This window comes from Tinamus guttatus, unplaced genomic scaffold (assembly GCF_059628265.1).
Source record: "Tinamus guttatus ecotype Peru unplaced genomic scaffold, ASM5962826v1 Tinamus_guttatus_pri_ptg000710l, whole genome shotgun sequence".
NCBI classification, from domain to species: domain Eukaryota; kingdom Metazoa; phylum Chordata; class Aves; order Tinamiformes; family Tinamidae; genus Tinamus; species Tinamus guttatus.
In genome coordinates, this window is record NW_028289244.1 from 1,572,355 (window position 1) to 1,594,207 (window position 21,853).

At 45.0% G+C, this 21,853-nt stretch overlaps 1 protein-coding gene across 2 annotated transcripts in view; it reads right to left on the reverse strand.

Moving 5' to 3' along the window:
- FSTL4 (follistatin like 4) overlaps window positions 1–21,853 on the reverse strand; it is a 154,268-nt gene that overhangs the window by 30,285 nt on the left and 102,130 nt on the right. For both annotated transcript variants that reach the window (XM_088536941.1, XM_088536940.1), the window contains exon 6: window positions 2,793–2,959. In XM_088536941.1, the coding sequence (XP_088393067.1) occupies window positions 2,793–2,959 (167 nt within the window). The remainder of the gene's footprint in view (window positions 1–2,792; window positions 2,960–21,853) is intronic.

Here is a 21,853-nt window from a genome sequence, read left to right on the forward strand (position 1 = left end):
AGCAGTGCAGCTGGGTTGGGTTTTCAGGTGTCTCCACGCTGCAATCCTCCACGCACATGAAGCTTGCACATCCAGCTGATTAAACCCACATTAAACCCAGAACACCATCCTGAGAACTTCTTGTGATGATTAACTTGGTCAATGTCTCCTGTGCATGGATTTTTAGAATGACTTTACCTGGCGAGGGAATAGATTGGACTTCTGATTTGCTATTGCATCTTCCAAATGCAAAACAGCATTTGGAAATCCTGTCCCAGTCTTCCAAAATGCTGTCTTTGCATTGAGATAGTAATTCCAGCAATGTTTCCACATAGAAATCATGGCTCTGCACTCTCTTCCAGATGACCATCCCTTCACCCCTGCTAGCAGCAAGCGCTTCAAGCACCCCAGATCCCTTCTCTGATGGAGAGCAATAGGACACAGCCAAGCTCCACAGCCCTGCATGCTCCTCACAGTGAAAGAGGAAAGGGAAAAGTTCATCGTCTCCAGAATGGGTCATCGGGGGTAAGCAGAAGAGAATACAGATGGCAGTGACGTATAAGGAGCATAAAAAGCTTTACAGTTTTAATTAAAGATGGAAAAGGTGCTGAGGTGTTTATTAGATTAAAATACTGTTGATGCGCAATACCAGGTGTTTTATGACAAGGTGAGAGGGATCATAAACAGACACATGGAACACTAAAGTTGAGGAATAAATCCTGTTTTTCTTCCTTGTTAAAATCTCCAAGTGCCCCTTTGATATCGTTTCTCACTGATGTAGAGGGAAGATGATGAAGAGGAGAAGTTCCAACAGATCAAGAGGGATCTGCTGTCCGCGTGCATGTGACTGTCTAAGGTGTCTTTGAGTACTGAGAAACCAGTCACTTTACGGGTATGGACACAACCCTTCCTCTTAACATTTAATGACAATATTAACAAAAAAAAACAGAATTACTTGTGAGTAAATCAGAAACTCACTTGGGCCATGCTATAGGAGACAGTAAGTGGCATCTGAGCCTCAAAATTTATTCCTAATAAATTAAAACAGTAAGAGTTACAAAATGAAGCACTGGATCCCTGTGCTGTCCCCATTTGTATTGCAGTCCCAGGACTATCAATTTAAGTGCGGTTCACATGTGAACCTCCAATATCTTTTAAAGATTCATGTGATCATCAAGACGCCATGAAGGTAATACAAATGCACAGAATTTTAATTTAAACCTCCATATTATCTGAGAATTAGATTTCAAACTGTTGAATCTCACCTGTAAAAAACAGCTCAGTCTATGACTCAACAACAAATCTTAGTCTAAAAATATATATACAAGATCTGTCTAATGAATAGAACTGGCAAAAGACAAGGCTGCTCCTAGACTCCCATCACACAAAGCTGCCGAGGCTGTTGCACTGATGGCATGTGTGATCCTTACTGCACTTAATCTGTGTCAAGAAACTGATCTCTTACAAGGAGTATTTGCACAGGACAAGCAGTGAGTGGTTGTGTGAGCATCACACGTGCTTTGTTGTGCCACGTACCCACTGCAAACCTGATTTTGTGCATCCCGTCTGGGCAGGTGTCCATGAGTTTCCTTCATGTTCCTAGGCCAGCACTAGGGCCAGGTGTGTGTGGGATTCAGGTTGCCTGTCAATGCCATGTTCCAAGCAGCAACGATTTGTGTTCAGAAAGGGTAATACTTGCTTTGGTGAAAGGCGAGACTGTTCAGATGGCTGCGGTTACACATTTTGTGTGTACATTAACCACCTATATACAGCGCACACAATTCTCTTACTGCAGTGTAGTCAACAACAACAAGGAGCTGCGTTGCAGGGTAACGTGCCTGTCTCGTATGCTGTAATTTTCATGCATTAATGCAGAAGAGTGGAACAAAGATTTTTCACATCTCAGCAATCCTGGATAGACAAGAGTTTAGGGAGCTATATTATCAACTGTAACAACGCAGAACTGAGTGGGTATCAAATTAACGAGAGCTGAACAAAAATATAAATCAACTCTTGCTGTAGTGTAATTAAAATAAAACCTGATTTACTGGGTACTTTAATGCAAAGAGAAATGAAATACAGACCATATTTTCTGTACACTACTTTCTGCTTTCTCCATAATCAAATGTTATTAAATAAATGAGCAGGTTTACACCATTATTTAAGTATTGTCTTTACTGCAAACTATGACTCACACCTCAACTCAGCCCCTCAAGCTGCAGATCCAGCTCCCCTGCAAGGGGACTGCTGCACCCTGTTGCATAATCCTTTTTTTAAACCTGCTCATCAAAACCAGTAGCTGAAAGGTATGAGATGAGAAGATGCTGAAAGGCAAGTGAAATAGGAAAAATATGAAAAAAACTTATTTTTTTGATTTAGATACAGGAGAGAGTGCATTGTCAGCCACAAGTGTAGTGTTTCATCCTCCGGATGAACCCATTTTGCTGTACAGGGAACAAGATACCCGGGAAGTACAGGCTTGTGCAGCTCATTTTTGCCGGGATTCCCAGGATGGCTCCCCGCGGATCCTGGGCTGCAGGGATCCCAGACCCAGGGAGCAGCCAGGAATGAAGTATTGGTGCACAGTAATTGCCAGGTTATTTCCCACTGAGCCGTGATTTCCTAATGCCATACTCTAGCAGCTGTGCTCTCAGCTGCCTACGCTACTCCACTTTCATTTTTTAAGACAATTTCATATAAAAACAGAACATCATGCCAGCTTCCATTTTCCACAGCAACAAGGAAATAAAACCCTTCCCTTACACCCACCAGCACCCTAAAGCGGAAAATCCCCGGGCTGATTCGGGACTCACGTTGATGTCTTCCAAGTCGAGGAAGTTGAGGACGACTCCGTTGCGCTTCCAGATGATGGGCGGCCGCAGGGCCCCGCGGATGCCGCACGTGAGCACGGTGCTCAGGCCGACGGTGATGGTGCTCACGCTGACCCTCTGCTCCTCTGGCAGGCTGAGCTGAACCACCTCTGCAAAAGGCAACCAAGCAGACGGCATCACCACCCGCGCTCCTCCTGCCCGCCCAGCGCCAGGGATAACTCCGGAGGAATTTGCAAGCGGGTGGATATTCCCTTAGCGGGAAGGCAGAGCGGGAGACACAGCAAACGCAGCAGCTATTGCCAGCTCCATAGATCGTTCCTAGCAAACAGGGTGGCAGGATCCAAAGTGAGGATGCACCAGGGCTTTCCTCTTTTAAACACCCTGCCTGGGGGCTCTAGAAGCTCCTGCCGAGCTCCTCTGCAAAGCCGCAACCGTCCGCCAGGTTCCTTCCAGATAAAGCAGAATTAAGATAAGAATATAACCGCTGAAACAGAAATAAACCTAATTTTAAACGCTCCAAATACCAGGAAGCCACCAGACAAGAAAACTCCCAGCACCTTTGCCAAAAGCGGCTACACATGGCACCTGAGATACAGAGGTTCTTCTAAACGAAGCAGTGAGACGCCTTCCTATACTTTATTTAAACCGAAAAATTCAGTTACTTCGATTTATATGTGCCATAGGAAAAAAGAAAGCGCCTGAGGCAGCAGGCCTTTTTATTTCTTTGAAACCACACCAGTGTCACATCATTTTCCTCTGGCCACTGTTCCTAAAGATGTGTCTGCATATTTTGCCATGTGCAGTTCTACAGATAGGTAAGACATTTGATGCTGGAACTGCTGTCACCACAGATAAGTCATTATTAGGCATTTCAGCAACGGTGAGCAAGCAATAGGGCAATCAGGACACATTGTCAAAATTGCAGCAGTCACAATTTTATCACTCCCATGGGTGTTTTTTTTTCCTCTGAAACAAGGAGGCCTTGAAACCTCCTTGCTATAAGCGTAAGGAAGATTTAAACGCTTCGAGTGCTTCTGCTTAATGAGTTAAAAACCTTGGTGGGAAAATCTTGCACTCTTTCTGGTTTACACTGTGCAAATGCACTAAATAAAAATAATAAAAAAAGCATCCTTTTTTTTTTTTTTCAAACATAATTTTCCATTTGTCTCCACGTCCTGTAACAGCAAAATTGTACAGCATCTCTAGAGGAACACATCTGTTAGGCCTGTGGGTAGCCCACGGAAGCCTGAGAAGATTCACTCCGACGCATCCAGGTATCGACTTGTCGTGAATATTTCAGTGCAAAACCTGCTCGTGCCTTGTAATTCTTCTGTGTAAAAAGGGGTGAATTTGCTGTGCTACACATTGTACCGACTATGGGAGACACGGATGGGTTGAGGGGTGCAAGGATCAATGCAACACTGCGTGTCCCGTGTGCTGGGACTGCTAAAGGGCATTGCTCCCTGCCCCGGGAACGTCTGTGGGAGCAAGCAGGGACACAGCAGGGACGCTCTGGAGGACAGGGATACCACATCCTGCCATCCTCTTCCATAACCTCTATTGTAAGCATGCAAACAGCACAAATGTATCAAAAACATCAATATTTTCTGCATAAAAACAAGCTCCTCTTTTGAATAAAATACTTGGGTTACACTTGTCAGGATAAAGAATGGATAACTACAACAATTTGTAGCATGGAGAAGGGCTAATGGGACCATCTTTACTTGAAGAGAAATGAAATAGAGGGTCATGCATTTACTGGAGATCTGCTCTTCCCTTCCCACTGCTATTTTCTTTAATTCCCTGTGTGGTTTCTCAAGCTGCTCTGAGTGCCTGGGACATGCTGGGCTCCCGCCAGCTCCCTCTTCAGCAACATTTTTTGTTGCAGGAAAATTTAAAATTTCTCCTCACTCTCCAAATGACAGCTAGTGGGGCTGTGGTTCTACATTTTGTAAGTACATTAATGAAAAATACCTTTTTTTTTTTTTTTTTTACTTAAGACGACACCTTGCATAGCTGCCACTTTTGGAAGAACTGTATCAATTCAAGGGGCGACTTTTTAGGTGCTAACATGCAAATAGCACAGATTGCTCCAGCAATAAAAACACGGAGTGTTCTCTGAACACCTCTGTGCTGTGTGTTTGAGCACATCTGGCTATTGGCATGCTGACTTGGAAAACCTTCCCATTAGCACAGGACTTCCTGGGTGATTTTAGTCCCCCTCGAATCATCTCTCATTGCTATCAAGGTCTTGCACTGAAGTTAGGGAGCTCGGACACACCGATGTGCCTTGGGTTATGTGCACAAATTATTCCAGTCACCATAAAGATTTTATGCAGAACACACTAAATTAAGTATTGAACCATTCATTTCACTTTTTAAAAAAATTTAGGAGGTAAAAGGATCTTTAGCCTGTGCACAAAATGGGAGAGAACATGTAGCTAGCATTCATAGCCCACAGACCAAGACAGAATTTGGTCCTAAAACCAAGCAATTCCATGTTTCCTCGGAAATTCAAGCTCAGCAGCTTTGAGTATGGACAGCTACAACCCGCATCACTCCCACACCCGGTGCCTGCAGAGGCTCCGAGCATCACCCTGATCCATCCACAGCCATCCCCATGTTCTCATGTCTAGTTTTTACAAAACCTCTGAGAATGCAAAGTCTCACTAGTTCCTTTTCTTGATAAAAATAACGAGAGCAGTTTAGTGCTTCCCTCCTCCTTTGCAGCCTTATCCCCGCAGGTGCCGAGCAGCAGCCGCATCGCGAGCTCGCCGCCGGCAGGTATTCCTTGTTGGGCTCTTTTATCAGCAAAATCTTTTCTTTGCTGTCATTTGCAGCCCGCCAACGGCAATCATAATTTCACAATGAAGACATGTATAATTGAGGTCATTACAGGGAGCAACCTGGAATGAGCATCCACGGAGAAAAACTCATTGATTCTGCATGGTACAGAGATGATCTACCCGGCGCATGTTGGGGCCTTTGCTCTATGCAGGAAGAGATTTTGCATTTTAAAAAATGCTTAGTATCATTAATTAGATCTCTTCACTTAAATCTGAAGAAAATATACTTTTTAATACATTGCTACTGCCTCTAATCGAGGTTACACTTGTCCAAGTATATTGTTCCTGACTAAAAAATAATCAGGAACAACTGATTTAATTGCTTAGATTCAGTTTGGAGGATGACGCTTTTTTAAAAAAAAATCTGTAACTTGCTCTTTATGAGGATACAATAAATCAAAATGTAGCTTTGTTTGAAGCAATAGATGGAGAGTTCACTTCTAAAAATAAGGCTCAAGAACAGATTTTTGCACCCAAATTCAAATGCTCCTGCACAAAGACACATTTGATTTTTGAACTGAAGCATGGGCAAGACGGCCTGAAATACATGGCACGTTTCTCCAGCACTGGCTTGAGTTAGCATTGAAAAGAAAATCAAAACAATAAAGGATAAGAGGGAAAAGAGGACATAACTTTTATAATTATTTTCCTTTTTCTCCAATAATTTCAATGAGATGCATTTGGCTTTGTAAGGAGCGCAGAGAGTAATTTTAGACCGCCTTACATACGAGCAGACTGTGGCTAGTGGCTTTTAAGATGACTCGGTGACATGTGAGACGTATCTCTAAGGGTGACATGGAGCACGAGGTTTTGGTAATTGAAGAACAACGTCGGCACGTGGCGATGCCGCAGCGCGGGCAGACGGGGCAGCTCACTAGTGCCGGGGCAAAAGGAATCAAGGGCAGCCCACAGTCGGTCTGGATCTGTGAAGCGCTACCTAATATGTTTCAAATAGTCATATTAGCACCAGGGTATTTGCAAAATACCATGCGGTCTAATTTCCACCCTATTTCATAGGCCAAATGAATGAATTAAGAAAAATATTAGTACACAAATCATCTGGGTCTGCATGTCTTGACTGGCCTCCAAAGCGGCTGTTTTTAGGACTGGCTCCAGAAGAAATGTTGCCACGTTATCACGTGTGGCTGCTTATTAAGGGTCAACAAGTGAATCTGACCTATAAGTATTTATGGTCTTCTGACCTGCGCGGGGTCCAGGAAGATCATCCATCAATCCCCAAGAAAACTCCTTTTTCTGAAAGCCAAGTAAGAACCACAGGAAAGCCAGCTGGGTTGCTAAAAATATTTATGTTATTAATTAACAACATCAGAGTTGTTAATGAACACGATTAAAATTGTTCATAATTAATTAACCCAGAGGGTTCCTATAGCTCTGCAGCAGTTCACAGCAAATGATCAAGATGATTCCTCTGACTTTATAATCTGTGGGAAAACCCCATCCGGAGCCGGATCCCGAGCATCGCCAGGGCACTTGTGCTGGGATCCCTGAGCTAAGATCTCCCTCTGCTTACCAGGCATCAGTGGGCACATTTTTTGTTTGTTTTTTGGTTTTTTTTTTGGGGGGTAGGCGAGGACCATTTTGGACTTTTGTTTCCTAGAAAAAGAGGCACCAAAATGTGGTGTTCAGCTGAAGCTTGCAGGCTTAATTAATGCGAATAATAAAATGATTCCTAAAGCTAAGTAGGAATGTTCATACCTCAGCTTTATTTTCTAACTGCTGTAATTCAAATTATTAATGTAATTTATAAATCCTTAGGTGCGCTACTTCAGGAAGTATTTTATTGTAAATTCGCCACTAAATTAGCAATGCTGTTTTCCGAGTCATAAAAAGGCACAACCGTATTTCTAGCTGGATGAAAGACCATAGAACCCACTGCCCTTTTCGGTCATTAGTGAGGAAGGCCCCAGGCTGCTCTCGCACCACAAGGGCTGGACGTGTCTCCTTGGGGGTCCAGAGCCTCGAGGTCCCCATGGCAGCTGGGCCGGCTCGGTGCTCCATGGGGTGACCTCTCCTCTCCTTCCAGTCCATGTGGTTATGAAATTTAGATTAAATAGATGAGAAAAGCAGAATTTGGAACAATTAAACACTGTATGCCCCCTTCCTTTTCTTCCATACTGTTGTGTTCATAGAATAGGATCTTCAACCTGTACCCACCTCACGATGCACCAGAGAGTTGAGTGTTCCCATAAGGAGAGTATCTGCTCTCACGAGGGGTAGATGGAGAGTATTTACTCTCCTTACAACTCTCCTTATGAACGAAACTCAATTGGAAACTCAACTTAATCCTTCCTGGCAAGGATTCCTTCAGAAAACCATACAGATGTTGAGGAGAAGCCCTGCTTTCCCCTGTGAATTTGGATCAAGCACGTTCACCCGGCTAACGGGGCTGTTAATACACCATGGATATTGACCTCTAACCTAACACAGCTTCTTCATGGGCACAGACCCAGGGCCTCGGCCACAGCTCGCCACGGTGCCACCCCAATCCTGCCCTCCTGGAGGACACTTAGTGCGGGAAGGGATAATTCATTCACTCTGGAAAGTACATGAATAAATATAAGTTGTTCAGCGCTTAATTATCTAATCTCCTGAGGGTGATAAGTGATGGATTCATTATGTAAATCAGCATAAGTAGTCTATTTTAGAGAGCAGTTTACATAAATGCATTTGTTTTTACTTTAAATTCCTACTTCCCCCAGATTCGAAGAGCAATGTTGATATGATTAATTTTTGATAAAATATTCCCATGTTGTGTCAACAGTGTCCTGTCTAGACTGTAACAGCCACACTGTTTTTCCTGTCAAGTTCTTAATTTAAAAGCTAAAATTGCGAATGGACTAATGGGTTCACTTAATTACTTCTTGCAGTCCTGCCATTAAAACACTTGACTCAAAAGATTTGTTGATTTTTCTTAAGAACTCTTAAGAATTATAGCAGTGTTTTTCTCAGGTATTCTTAAGAACTGGAGCAACTTACTCTAACTTACTCTAATTTCCACCTCTGCCTGTATTAGAATACCGAGAGGAGAGCAGCAGTGAAATCTTCTCCTGAACTCCCCAAAAAACCCCTTTTATTTCTTGGAAGCAGCTCTCCCTTGAGACAGCAACCATTGCCTTTTGTAAAAGGCACCAAGAGCATCTCCTCTTCTAGTGTTTCACAACTTTGTCCTCGTCCTTCAGATCTTCCTTCGCTTCCAGATGGTGAACTCTTCAGTGTTCATCTTTCAAAGCAATGGAAAGTTTTAAGGGCAACTACCATGTGTATTTAAACCTTGATAGTTCAGAGTTTTAGAAGACCAGAAAACATATGAAATCACCAAACTTCTTTTTTTCTTCCATTTCTGTGAATTACAGTAGCTGAACTGATTTATGCCTATTGGAGCCAGAAGAAGATAGCTCCTGGTGGAGGATGCAACATGCCAAGTTTCTCCCTGCAGTGAATTTTTATGGAACTCTATAAACCCCTAGAGTTTAACATGGAAATACCACCAGGAGACTAACTCCCATATGGCTTGTGGGACGTGCTGCAGTGCCCAAGTAAATTACTTTGGCGATCAAGGCAAGTCAGACCACGGGGCAGTGGGTTCAAGGAGTGATCATCCGGGCAGCGCAACAGCCGGACCCGGGGACATCCTGCATTTCAAAAACACTCGAGTTGGCAAAGCACCTGCCAAGAACCTCTGAGCAGCACCAAGGCAGTCAATACCAACACAGTTCTCGTCAATAACCCTCCAAATTGTGCAGATAAAAACGCACATATAACACAAATTTAATTGCACTAAAATTACTCCTGAGCACAGAGACTCATCTACCGCCAGGAGAAAATGAAATTGCAGCAATATAAGGATGACCAAAGATGCCTCCTTGAAGGTAAAAGGAAAAACAAATCATCTGCACCATCATATTGAGAGACATATTGAAAAGCAAGATATGCTGGCAAAACCAAACGTGCCTGCTCATGCTTTGTGTGTCAGCTGCCACCGTGTGCATTCACAAACTTCTAAATCTTCAGAGCAAAATGATTTATAGAAGCTATTCTTTATCCTTCAGGCTTATAGCTCTGAGGCTACATAAAAACACGCGCATTAGAAGAGCACTCAGGTAGCAAAGTGATGCAACAGCAGAAGACGGGGGACGGTGAGTGCCCGTCTGGCCCGGCTGCATGAGCACGTGTTACGCCTTGTGGTTCTTAGGTCTATTAGCAAACACTGTTTTTGCACAGAGCAAGCAGAACTTACTTGGAGAATAGTTTAGCAAGATTTTGTTTTCCTTACCTTAGGTCTGATCTGGATCTGCAAGCTTCAGTGGGTCCCGGGCTCATCCCGCTTTCCAGCTTCTCCATCTGCATCCTATTACTTCTTCGCATGTAAGATTCAACTATCTCCTGCCTACTGAGATGATTATGGACGCAAAATAGACATTTCTCCTATCCCAATAGAACATAACCTTGATATCACCATTTTACTATCGCTATTTGCTATCACCATTTTGGTCACTATTGCTAAATACTGCTTTTTTTGGGCTGCTGGTATGTACCTTGTTTACACTGAGAGATCACAAACTAAAATCAGCTCAATAAACCGAACATTCGAGGAATGCACATCACACTTTATACAATGAATTCTTGTTGGCTAAGTCTTTATCTTACCTACAAATAAAATCTTTGAACATCTATTTAATTTAACCCAGTCCAGAAGCGAGTGAGCGGATGGCCGATCAAATGAAAGCTTGTTTAATGCGAAATTATTCGCCAGCATAGCCACCATATGCCAAGTGCTACAAACAACAATAATATTCATCAAATCAAGAGCCTAGCAATAGCTTCCTTTTTAAGATCTTTGGCACCGCGCTCATCACATAAATATCATCAACCAGATGCTCTGCTTCTCCAAGAAATAAATCACCCTTAATATGAAAAAAAAAAAACCACGCATGTTTCTTTACAGAAAGTTTATAGTAAAAATGTCAGGGACTCAGCCGACACATGTGCCCCATGTGCATCTTCACAAAACTGAGGTTTTGTGTTTCATGGGGGTGTTGGTTTCTCGAAGCCAACGTGGCTATGGTGGCTGAACTGGTCTCCTTTCCAGGCAATCTAGGGTCAGCAGGATTATTAACCAGTTTTGGCTGGTTTGCTTGCACACAGTGAATTGCTTTTACTAGTATCTTATCTAAATACTATCTAAGTAAAAGCTCTGTGATGGGAAAAACACAAAAACTGCATTTGCCTGGTATCCAAGCATACCTACCACACATCATAGTAATGCAAAACGAAAAAATTTCCAACCGAACACTTGCAGCCAATGGATGGAATTAGTAAAATCGGTGGTTGGCTGGTGCCTGCCAGTATATGTTATCTGTTGTGTAAATCAGGGCTTTGGTAATTAAATGATCTTCACAAATGTAACATGACATCCATTACGAAGATCGGATGCATACCTGCGGCGAGAAGCTTGCGGCAGGACTTTAATTGATGTACAGTCCTTGGTGGCTTACTTCTTCAAAGCAATCTCTCACCTCCTACATATTTAATTGGCTCAACTATATTATTATCAACTTGGGTGAACAATTAATGGCAATTTATAGAGCTATTATTTACTTAGCTTCAACACTGCAGCACCAGACACAAGGTTTGACAACGTTTTGTTTAGAGTGATTGGATCTTGTGCCTCTATTTTGGTTTCAGATGTTTTCCCCAAGGTGCCTAAGTCAGTTACAAATGAAGTATTTGGGATTTCTCTGCTTGGAAAGGCCCCAGCTGCACAAGTGTGTGCCCTGGCAGCAACTAATCCCCAGTGGGAGGATTTAGCATTGGCTGAATTACATCATTTGGACCAGGTGACAGGAAAACTTGTTCGTTAGCCCTACAACTACGCATCACCTCTTGCCAAACATCTAATTCCTGTATCTTCTCTACAATTTTCTCCTTTCCTGACAGTAAGGCTCCATTAGCAACACGGCAACATGCAAACGTTTGTGGGAGTGAGAGCGATTTCAGGAGATTCTTTCAGCCCTGGCAAGGATAACACTGGGAAAAGAAATTCATTTTTCTACCCGCTTTTCATCAAGTCCATTGCTAGTACCTTGGAATTTGCTGCTGAATGTTTGGCTCAGGCAACCGCAGTGGCCCCAGCGCTGCCACAAGGAAGGAAAAAACCTTGTGTCAAATCACAGTCCCTACGACCTTGCTGGAAAACAACTCCAGAGCAGAGCAGGGTCAGGCCCTGTACACAGGCTCAGGTCCAACTGCAGCACAGCATCAGCACCTGTAATTTTTAAGGCTGAAATTATGTCCTGCGTCCTTGTCCTCCAGCAGTCCTCCCAAAACAAGCCAGGCACTGCACCGACCTATGGACCATGCCAGTTGGTCCCAAGGAAAGCACCAAGGATGGACCAGCCTGGATACCTCTATTCCTCATCCCAAACCCCAGCACTGCTGTGCCTTTAATTTTAAACCCTCCTCTGAAGCCACGGCTATTTCATTATACTTCAGGCACTGCAAATCATTAACTCTCAATATAAATCAAGAACAATGCTTATACAAGAAATGTCAAGGATGAAGTACTGAAGTCAGGGACATATTGTGAAAAAGGCTCTTAATGATTCCCAGTACTGTATTTGTGATGTTTGAGCAAACAAAGCGCTCATAAACCACTGCGGAGCGGTCCCTTACGAACAGAATGCAGCCTTTATTCCCAGGTTACAGAAAACAGTGATTGAAGGGAGGAGAAAAAATCAAGGACACTGAACCAGGCAAATCCGTGTCCCCCAATATTTTCAGGCAAAGCAGCACAGAAATATTTCATGCTGATCTTCTCTAATGCATTTTCCTGCCTTCAGCAGCGTGGAAACTTGCTTATATCCATTCCCTTCCAGATTCGTTGCTCTGCACTACACGTGGGTAGGAACTGCTCATCAGAGCTGATGCTCCATATTTAAAGAAGCAGTGTGCTTATCTCCTGGAAGGCTACACAGATGGGAAGGTAAAGGAAGGAGAGCCCTCCCTCCTCCATGTCCCATTAATACCTGGCATTTGCATTTTCCACAATATCAGGCCCAGGAAGAACCCTGGATGTCACACCAGTGGCTGCAGAAAAATGTGTTTGGATGGTTTCTTGTGAACACAGGCTTGGAAGGATGTTGGCTCTGAAGTGGGATGACTCCAGGACCATGTGGATCATCTCACTGAGGCTCACAGATTGGTATAAATTGCAGGGAAAGATGCAAACCTACCCTTGCTCCTGAGGCCAGAAATGCAACAAATGCACAAGGGTGTATTTTACCTAACAGAAGAGGATGTGAAGAATTTATGTAGGATGACTAATCCATACTGGGAGGCACTGGAATTTGTCCAGGACATCAAGGTTAGCAACGACACTTCTATTACAAAAAATGTTATAGGTGAATCTTAAATAACTACAGATGGTCAGGTGTTGATTTTGCATGCCCTCTGAAAGGCAGCCTGTCAGCAGAACTGTGCGTTCTAACCAAATCCTGAAGTTCAATACTCCATCAGCAGGAAGAGCGTGGGCTCTCTAACTGACTCAACAAAACACTGTCTTGTACCTTCCTTCAGTGACTTTCCACACAAGCACTGCCCTGGTTGACCCAGGCAAGAACATCTGAGCAACTCCCAGCCCTCATCCCGCAACACAGGGCTATGAGAACAGGGAAAGCTGAAGCAGGGGAAGATGCTGCCTAGCTGAGGTTACATCACATATCTGAAGCAGGAATGGACTCCTTGTCTCCTAAGGCTGTTCCTCCAGCGTAGCCCCTATGGTGGAAACACAATGTACGTATGCACGTTGAGTCTGCTCAAGGGCAGACTGGGGCCTGTCACTCTCAAATGTGATAGAAATGCAGTCTAAGAGGAGACGATGAGCTGCCCTAAAATACACGACCACTGAGCTAACAGCCTAGTGCCGCCAGCACGGAAGACATGGAACAGAAGATACCCTTCAGGAAGCTCATTTATTTCCACTTGCTCATGGTGACCTTACCTGACTTTCCTAACTCTGCCTCGCTCCACCACTTGAGTGACAAGGTCACTCCGAATTTGGGAAATAAATGAAGTCTCCCCATTGCCCTGTTGTATATCCCCATTTATACCTTTTTTACTATCAACCTAGTGCCTTCTTTTCCAGTGGCATAAGGGATCGAGATGCAGGGCTGTAGATGAACGAGGCCAGTTTGCATTTTGCAGATATAAGAGCCCTTTCTGCTGGGCCACCTGCCCGAAGCTCTGCAGCCAAATCCTCCCTGTTCTGGTGTCCCTGTGTTTGTGCTGACAGAGGACACGCTGTCTTCTCCTGATTTATGCTAAGATCATCTGTAGAACAAGGCCTGCCATTGAAATGACAAGATATGTCACACAAATCACCGGTGCCGAGAGGCAGAGAGGATTTTTGAGGACTATCTGCTAGCAGTATCGCGGCTGCACAGCGCGGCGTACAGCAGGCTCAGACAAGGATCCTTTAACAAGCTTCAGTCGGCAAAGTTTCTGTGCAAGCGCGGTGCTTCTCGAGAGAATCACCTTTGTCTTTGAGCTGTCAGTAAAATGCCAGAAGAATTAAATCAAACGATACAGGAATCCTCGAGGTCAGGCTTAAATTCTTTGGCTGCAGTTCTCTGTGGAGCTGCTGGGCTCTAGGTGCTTTAATGACCAGCTTTAAAGGTCACACTAGCCCGCACATTGCCATCCCCACCACGCCACTTTGTCACAGCCCCCAGGAGGGTGACACCAATTCTGGGGGACAACAGGAGTCCCCTGAGGTTGAGGCAAGTCTAGGAGATGGGGGAATCACGAGGACTCCAAGCTCTGCCCCATGGAAGGGTGGTGGGTGCAGAGATCAGCTGCTCATCAGCACAGAGAAATGGGAGATAATTAACCCATGAGCCGTCCAGGGAGCGTTTGCTAATTGCAGCAATCACGGGCAGCGCTCAACAGGGCAGCATCGTTAATTTATTAATTTATTTTGAACGGAAACCTTTAAGACTAGCGTTTGTTGCAAAGAAGGTAAAGCAAAGTTATTACGGCACTGGAAAACACAAACAAGGCTTGTGATTTTTCTTCTTGTATTCAGGGATGGCCCGAGACCTGAAGGTTGATGATAGGACATAAGAAAAATCACTTACATAAAGAGGAAAATGTTGGGATTACCCAATGAAGGCACAAAATGTGAAAGGGGTGGCGACCTGACAGTACCGACATTTTGCCATACTAGCAAAGCGCAATATCATAGGGAAAGAAGGGCAGATTAGAGAAATCAGGGTAGCTTCATTAGATAATTAGACCTTTAAAAATATTTTTTCAGGCAATTAATTGATATCAAGAATATTGAAGGAAAATTAGCTGCTTACTGAAGGGAAAGGTAGAATTCAAAAATAAAGCTTTATCCATGTAAACCAGGAACAAAATCCTGATCAGGAACAAAATACGGTATGATTTCTGTTGACTTTTGCTCTTAAAATAATAAAAAAAAATGACATGGCAGAACTTACAAACACAATGAAAGGCCAGTGAAAGATGCAATGAAGGCAAGAAGCTCACCAGCTCTTACTTAGTTAGGAGGGCTTTTATCATACAACCATGCACAAGAGCTGGGTCGGGAGATGCTTCAGGTAGGGAATGTGCAAGAAGTACATTCGAAATTCAAAACTGCAGGATTTTGTGCTAAAAAAAAAGTCGTAGGAAACCTATTTCTATGAAATGCTGTTGCACTAAGTCGTACACATATGCGATTTCACTTACATGACACATGAAGCAACCCAAAGGAATGCTTTCTATTACTGATATATAATTAAGACCCTATACTTCTCAGTCCCTGGCAAGCAGAAAGATGCAGAACTCGTGTGAATCTTGGCCAAGGTTCGAGCTGACCCTCAAGAAAGAAAGGAAGAGTCCCTGGCCTGCCAAGAGGGAGATGTTCCCACTGTACAAACCTGTGCTTGGCTGAGCAAATCAGCAGAGCTTCTGGGGAGGGAAAGGGAATTAAGCACCAAAACAACTGTGCGTACCTGGATGCACAGCGGGTTGGAGCAAGGGTGCCAGGAGAGCTTGGCCGGATAAGCGACTGTGGTTTGTGCTTCCCCAGTCTTCCAGGAATCTTCCAGGAGACACTGGACACATTGGGCCGTAGCAGTGATAGGAACACGGAGCGTTCACCGGGAGAACCGACACCATGGATCTGCACACATGCTGCTCTTAGGAACAGGAGTGGGTTGCATGACCCTCTGCTCTTCACCTCTCAGTTTCCCACTGCAGATCGGGCTAATTGCAATAGGAAAAGCCTTTACTAAAATATATTTTCTTTCCACACCTTCTCCTGGCTTTGGGAACCAGCCCTTTCTGAAGTCCCGTGTCCCTGGCGGTGGCTCTGGAGGAGTGGAGCCGCAGAGAGCATCGCTGCAGAAGGGTTTACTGGCAGGGGGAGAAATCTTTTACAATCCTTTACAGGTGAATGGGGAAAACTCAATAATGTTCACTGTCATTATTGAATATAGTTATTAGCTTTGAACATTTTCTAAAATAAGCCTGTCATTAAGACAAACGTCGTGTTAATGGTAGGAATTTCCCAATTGAAGCATTAAAGAAACTGCAGTGGCTGCATCATTAGCTGCCTCCTGGAGCCTCCCTGCATCCCAGCTCTGCACTGTGATGGCCACCGGCACCATCCGCTCAGCCTTAAGTCCTGTTTTCTCTCTGCTTTTTTAACATTATCTTAATCATTACCGAGGTGTTGCTGAGGCTCTGCAACACTAACAGCACCTGGAGCCAGCAAAAACCATCTTGCACTTGAACTGACCTTGGCAAAGTGACTTCTATTGAAATAAGTCGGCTTCCAAGGTTCTCCTCAAAATAATAGAAATACATCTTCTGTAATCTAATTTAAGAACTAGCAACTGGGCTGAGGGCAGTTTTGATTTTATTGATATTAGTTTAGTGAACACAGTATACTGTAAAACTGATAGAGTGGGAAAATGACTTCACCAGATATCAAATTTGATGGAGCTGGTAGCTGGCTGCAGACATAAGTATGGGAGCTATTACCTAAGGAGGCGCTCAGTATTTCACTGCAAATTTTTTAATGTTTCATATTTAGAATAACGTAAAACAGTGGCCCTGAAAACAATAAAATATGCTTGTGTAATGCTGCCATTTATGTGCAGTTACACTTCATTATCCCGGTAATCTAACATGGTGGCTCAAAAAGGGGAACACGAACATTTTCTGAGTGATTTAGCAGGATGCTTTAATGATGTATTGAAAATGAACATTGACCCTATGTAATAGGTGCTAAACTGACGCTCTTAAAGCACTCCATCCGTTTCACTCGGGCTGACTATCCTTCCTAAATCAACGGTGTGTCATGTTTATGATGTAGATCCATCCATTGAGGCTATGGGACTGTGAAATGTCATAAAAAAAAAGACAATAAGAAAAAAATAAAAATAAGTTGCAGGTGGCAAGTATTAGCATTTCAGAGCCATTCTGTTGCATTACATTATTATTCCATGTCTGTCAAGGGGCAACAAGATTCAATTCTCACCTTAAGGTGCATTTGCCGTGTGCAGGAGGAGTGCTCCGCAGCTGGAAGGCACTCCGCAAGAATGCTGGAATATATTTAGGGATAAATTTGGGAGGACACGAGGGGCAGCCTCCCCTCGAATGCCAAAGCAGCGATTGCTGCTTTTTTTCTCACTGTGTCCTTTCACGCCCAGGCTTTTCCCAAGTTCATGGGCTGAAACTTTCTGCCCACCAGAGAAGCAGAAGCAAGTGAGGATGCTCCGCTCTGGGCAAGAGCCCCATTGCTTGAGTGTCCCTGAAATCCACCACTTCTAGTACCTAGAGAACAACATGTCTAGCTGAAATGTGCAGGGAAGTCAGTAAATCTGAGCATTTCTTTCTAGCTTCACCTAGAAAGTTCCTCCATGTCAAGGGGGTTTTCTTCCATGGCCACAGCAGAGCTTCGCTGTGCTAGTGATGCAGATGTGAGGACACTTGATACCTGCTGCTCTGCCAGCAGGGAATCCACTCATCAAGGTAATTTTGCATTGAAAAAGCATCGAAAGCACAGGAAATTCAGAAAGGAAAGCCTGGCTGCCAGGTTTAAACCCGATAGTGCAGAATACTGAGAAGTTAAAAGCTTTGCCCTGTAGCAGTAATAAGATTCCTGTTTTTTCCTGTAGCATGGGCGAAGCAAGGGGCATTTCTCTAACCCAGTTACTGAAAGCTGCCGGACAGCTCTAACTGCAGCATCCGGAAAGCAAATAGAAGAGAAATTTGCTCCCAGATGCAGAGAATTTTAGGGTGAGGGTGGTGGGCGGGCAGGGGTGCGAACTGGAAGGGGAATCTCGGGGGGCCAAGTGCCAGATCTCTGCAGCCGTCTCCAAGCACGCCTGTGCCGCGCACGAGTGCACCAGCTCATGCATATTTATATACATATATATTCACACGGGTGCACACCCCCTAAAGCACACTCCGCTGTGCGCTTCTTGACACATCCCCCAAACTCATTTAATTTCCAAATGGAAATCCGTAGGAAATACTTCTCCTCTGACAAGTCTGGTATTTGCGCAATGAGTGAGTTGGGAGTGATGCGTCCTACGCTGAGGAATCTGCAAAACACACTCGGAGTGTTTACTGTATCAGAGCGTTTAAACGATGAGTGAGTTTTATCTGCCCGCGCGCAGGAGCTGGCATCCCCTGCACAGCCATTAGTCTCACTTTTTTTGTCTCACAGGCTTTTATTTCGGTGCTTTCTGGGGTACTGGTGTCACTAAATAAACACTAACCAAGCCGTGACGATTCAAGACCAATTAAGGCATAATAAACTTTACAAGAAGAGGTGGCAGATTGCTTTGCAGTGTGAGGTGGCACTCTAGGGAGATGGACAGTGATGTCCTGGCTTTCCCAGCCAGGACCAGGAGATGCCACCAGCCCCACGGCAGGGCTGGCACCAACCTGCATCTCCTCCCTTGACATTCCGCCTTCTCTATGGGCACAGCGGGTCTCTGTGCGCTGAAGAGGAGGAAAAGCTGCTTCCAGCAAGCAAGTGGCCAAGCTGGCAAATGCAAAAGGTTGAGTTGGTGTCTTCCCATGAGCCGTTTTGCTCGCAAACACCTGCAGTTACCCCGGGGGTGGGTGAGTGAATGGCAGGTGCTTCCACAAAGCCTGGGATGGGGCTGAGAGATTCATCCAACCTCTGGGTCAAGAAAAGGCGTTCACAGCGTCTTGCTCTAGCAGCAGCAGTGCTGGGGAGGGCTTGCTGTGCCTTCGGCCCCCGCCTGCACAGCGGTTTGGTAAGTGCTTTACGGGTCTGTGCTCACACGGTGCCTCCTGCAACGCTGCGGGGAGAGCTGCCAATTCTGCACGAATACAAAGGTTTGATCGATACCAGCTGCGTTTACTCTAGGAACAGCCCCCGCTCCGCTTCGAGGAGGAGGAACCTACAAGTCCCATCTCCTCCCTGATGTGTGGTTTGAAATGCACTGAGCTTAGGAGACTTGTCCCTAAAGCTGCCAGGAGCGGAGGAGACCCAAGACCGCTGGGGCTCCAGTGCCGGCCCCGGGTCCCCTCCACGGCTGAGCATCGCGCTGCCACCCTGTGCCAACGGAGGAGGGACCGGCACCGGCACCTCTCCTGGTGGGCACTGCCCACGTGCCCTGCCAGACACAGGCAAAACACCTCGGCAAACACCAAGCTGCCTGCCCTCTTTGGAGAGCCAAGGGGACATGGATGCACACACCACATGCTCCCGAGCCAGGAGAACACCTGAGCGCCTCAGCTGCCTCAGGGCTTAAATATATTTTCATCATCCTAATATTCTTAATATTGTAATGTATTACTGAGATATTAGAATGCAATTCAACTTAAAAACGTCATCAGTGGATAATTTACGCCACGCGTGTTAAGCGGATAGAGGAGTCCTGTTGGCATTTCCATGGAACAGTGCAACTTGGCTCCTCGTTCCAGGAAAACAGAAATAGGCCCGAGTCCCGGGAGAGTGGCGCATTCCCAAGGATGAATCCACTCCTAGGTCCTTCCTGGTACAGAGCCCCGTTCCACCTCGGCGGCTGCTGCTCACACAGGTCTTGGCAATTGCATGAGAAATTACAAAATGCATCTGAATTCCCTTCAACTGGCACCTTGCAGGTGTCCAGCGAGGGTCCCTCGGGTTTATCCCAGACACGTGATTCCTATTGGTAGGGCAACTAGCCCCTCTCGCTGCTGGGGCCACCAAGGCTCATAGATGTCCTTGCTCTTCATCACAGCAACAGTGAGCAACGTTACTGCATGCACTAATTTTAATATTAGGACTATTACAGCATTTTTTTTTTGCCGCTGTGTCAAAGCTCTTTGAAGCAAATCCAACGCTTAGATTATGATGGAAACTTTGAAAACATTTCCATGCAAAAACCTGTGCAAAACCCTGGCAAGATAACTCTGAGGCTCAGAGATCTAATTAGCAGGCGGCTGCTTAAGCGCAGCTGCCTCGAACTCTCCAGCTCCGCTTCCTGCACGGTGTTCAAATTCCAGCAGGGAATGTAAAGCCGCCATCAGCGTTACTGCCTCGACGGATAGTACAGCTCGGCTTCCGTTTAGTTTGTGTGAACAGGGAGAAATCCCAAGCCCAGGAAAGACTGTTGCACACTACTTGGCAGGTGGATGCAGGATGCTGTTGTTTTCCCAATTGCACAGCCTGGAACGAGCTGAATTCTGTGCATGGGAGGATCCCTCCCGCAGATCCTGGGATACACGGGCAGAGCACACGGTGTTCCCAGCACTGCCCAGGGCTTTGCGAGCGGGTACCACACTTGCACACTGGTCATTAATGATTTTTAGTTAATATATAGCCTTAGTGCTCTGCATCACCCAGGGTAAGCATTTGGGTGACCTCGTTGCCACCGAGTGTCTCAGGCTATTTGGTGTTTCTAGGGCTGACACTCACCCTCAAGAGTCATAGATTTCCCCTTTTCTAGCAAAAGCAGTAAATCCTACCTGCATTTTGGGACGGATTTCTTCCCGGGGAACCAAGGGCCATGCATTAGCCCTCGGGGTGGAGGGACACGGGCACCGATCCCCTTCCGATTTTAGGTCCTCAATGAGATTCTGCTTTCACAGAGCCTTGAGCAGTCAATTCCCCGTGTCCACGACCTGCATCCGCGATAGCACATGACCCCTGAAAGCTTCTAATGACGGATCAATAGGGAAACCACATAAAATCTTCATGCTAATTGCCCTCCTCACTGCAGCCGCATTACGAGTGTCACACTTCTTGGGCCAGACCTTATGGGCTATTGGAATGGACAGGTAATAAGATAATGAAATTAAATTAACAGCTCTACATGTGCTGCTAATAGATCAGAACACGGTAATTTTAGATGATGATCATTTAATCCAGCCCCCAACCAAGCAAGCCAACATGACGTTTACTCACCATCGCTTTGAGACTGCAGCAATGCCATGAGCTGGAGAACGGGAAGACCATGGCTTGTATTTCTACCTGAAGCATTGATTGCTTATTCTGAGTGGAAATACTTGGAGAGCACTTGGATTACATGTCCAAATAAAATAAAATAACATAAAATAAAATTCAATCCAGTTAAAAATTCATTAGCAAACTGTATTACCGCTAAGCAGCTCCTGTGCCACAGACCCAACCCACAGCCAGAACTCTGCAGGGAAGGATGCTGAGGACATCCTATACTTACTATTTATTACCAGTATAGAGATGCCCACATATCTATCTATAAATATAAGATGTAGCTGCTCAGTATTTCCCACTCACAATAAATTCCTTGCAGGAAATTCTAAAATGAATTTCCCTATAATAAAATACAGCTGCAGCCTACAGAGACAGGCGGACAGACTCCCTCCTTCCCTCTCATGTCTACCTACACACGCACACAGTCTCCATAGGTGGACAGGCTACAATTTAATAGGGACTCAAATACAGTGACACAATGCTGGGACAACTCTTAATTTTATTAAAATTATTTTTATGAACAGGTTGATTGTGGGCTAGACCAAGTCAAGAACCAGGCCTATCCTTGGGAAGCTCTCCCTGTTTTTATAGCGCCATGCCATTCTCCTCCTCACTGACCTTCCCTTCCAGGACAGCAGCAAAGTGACCTTTCCAGGGCATTTCTTTCCAAATCCCATTTCTGAAAGAAG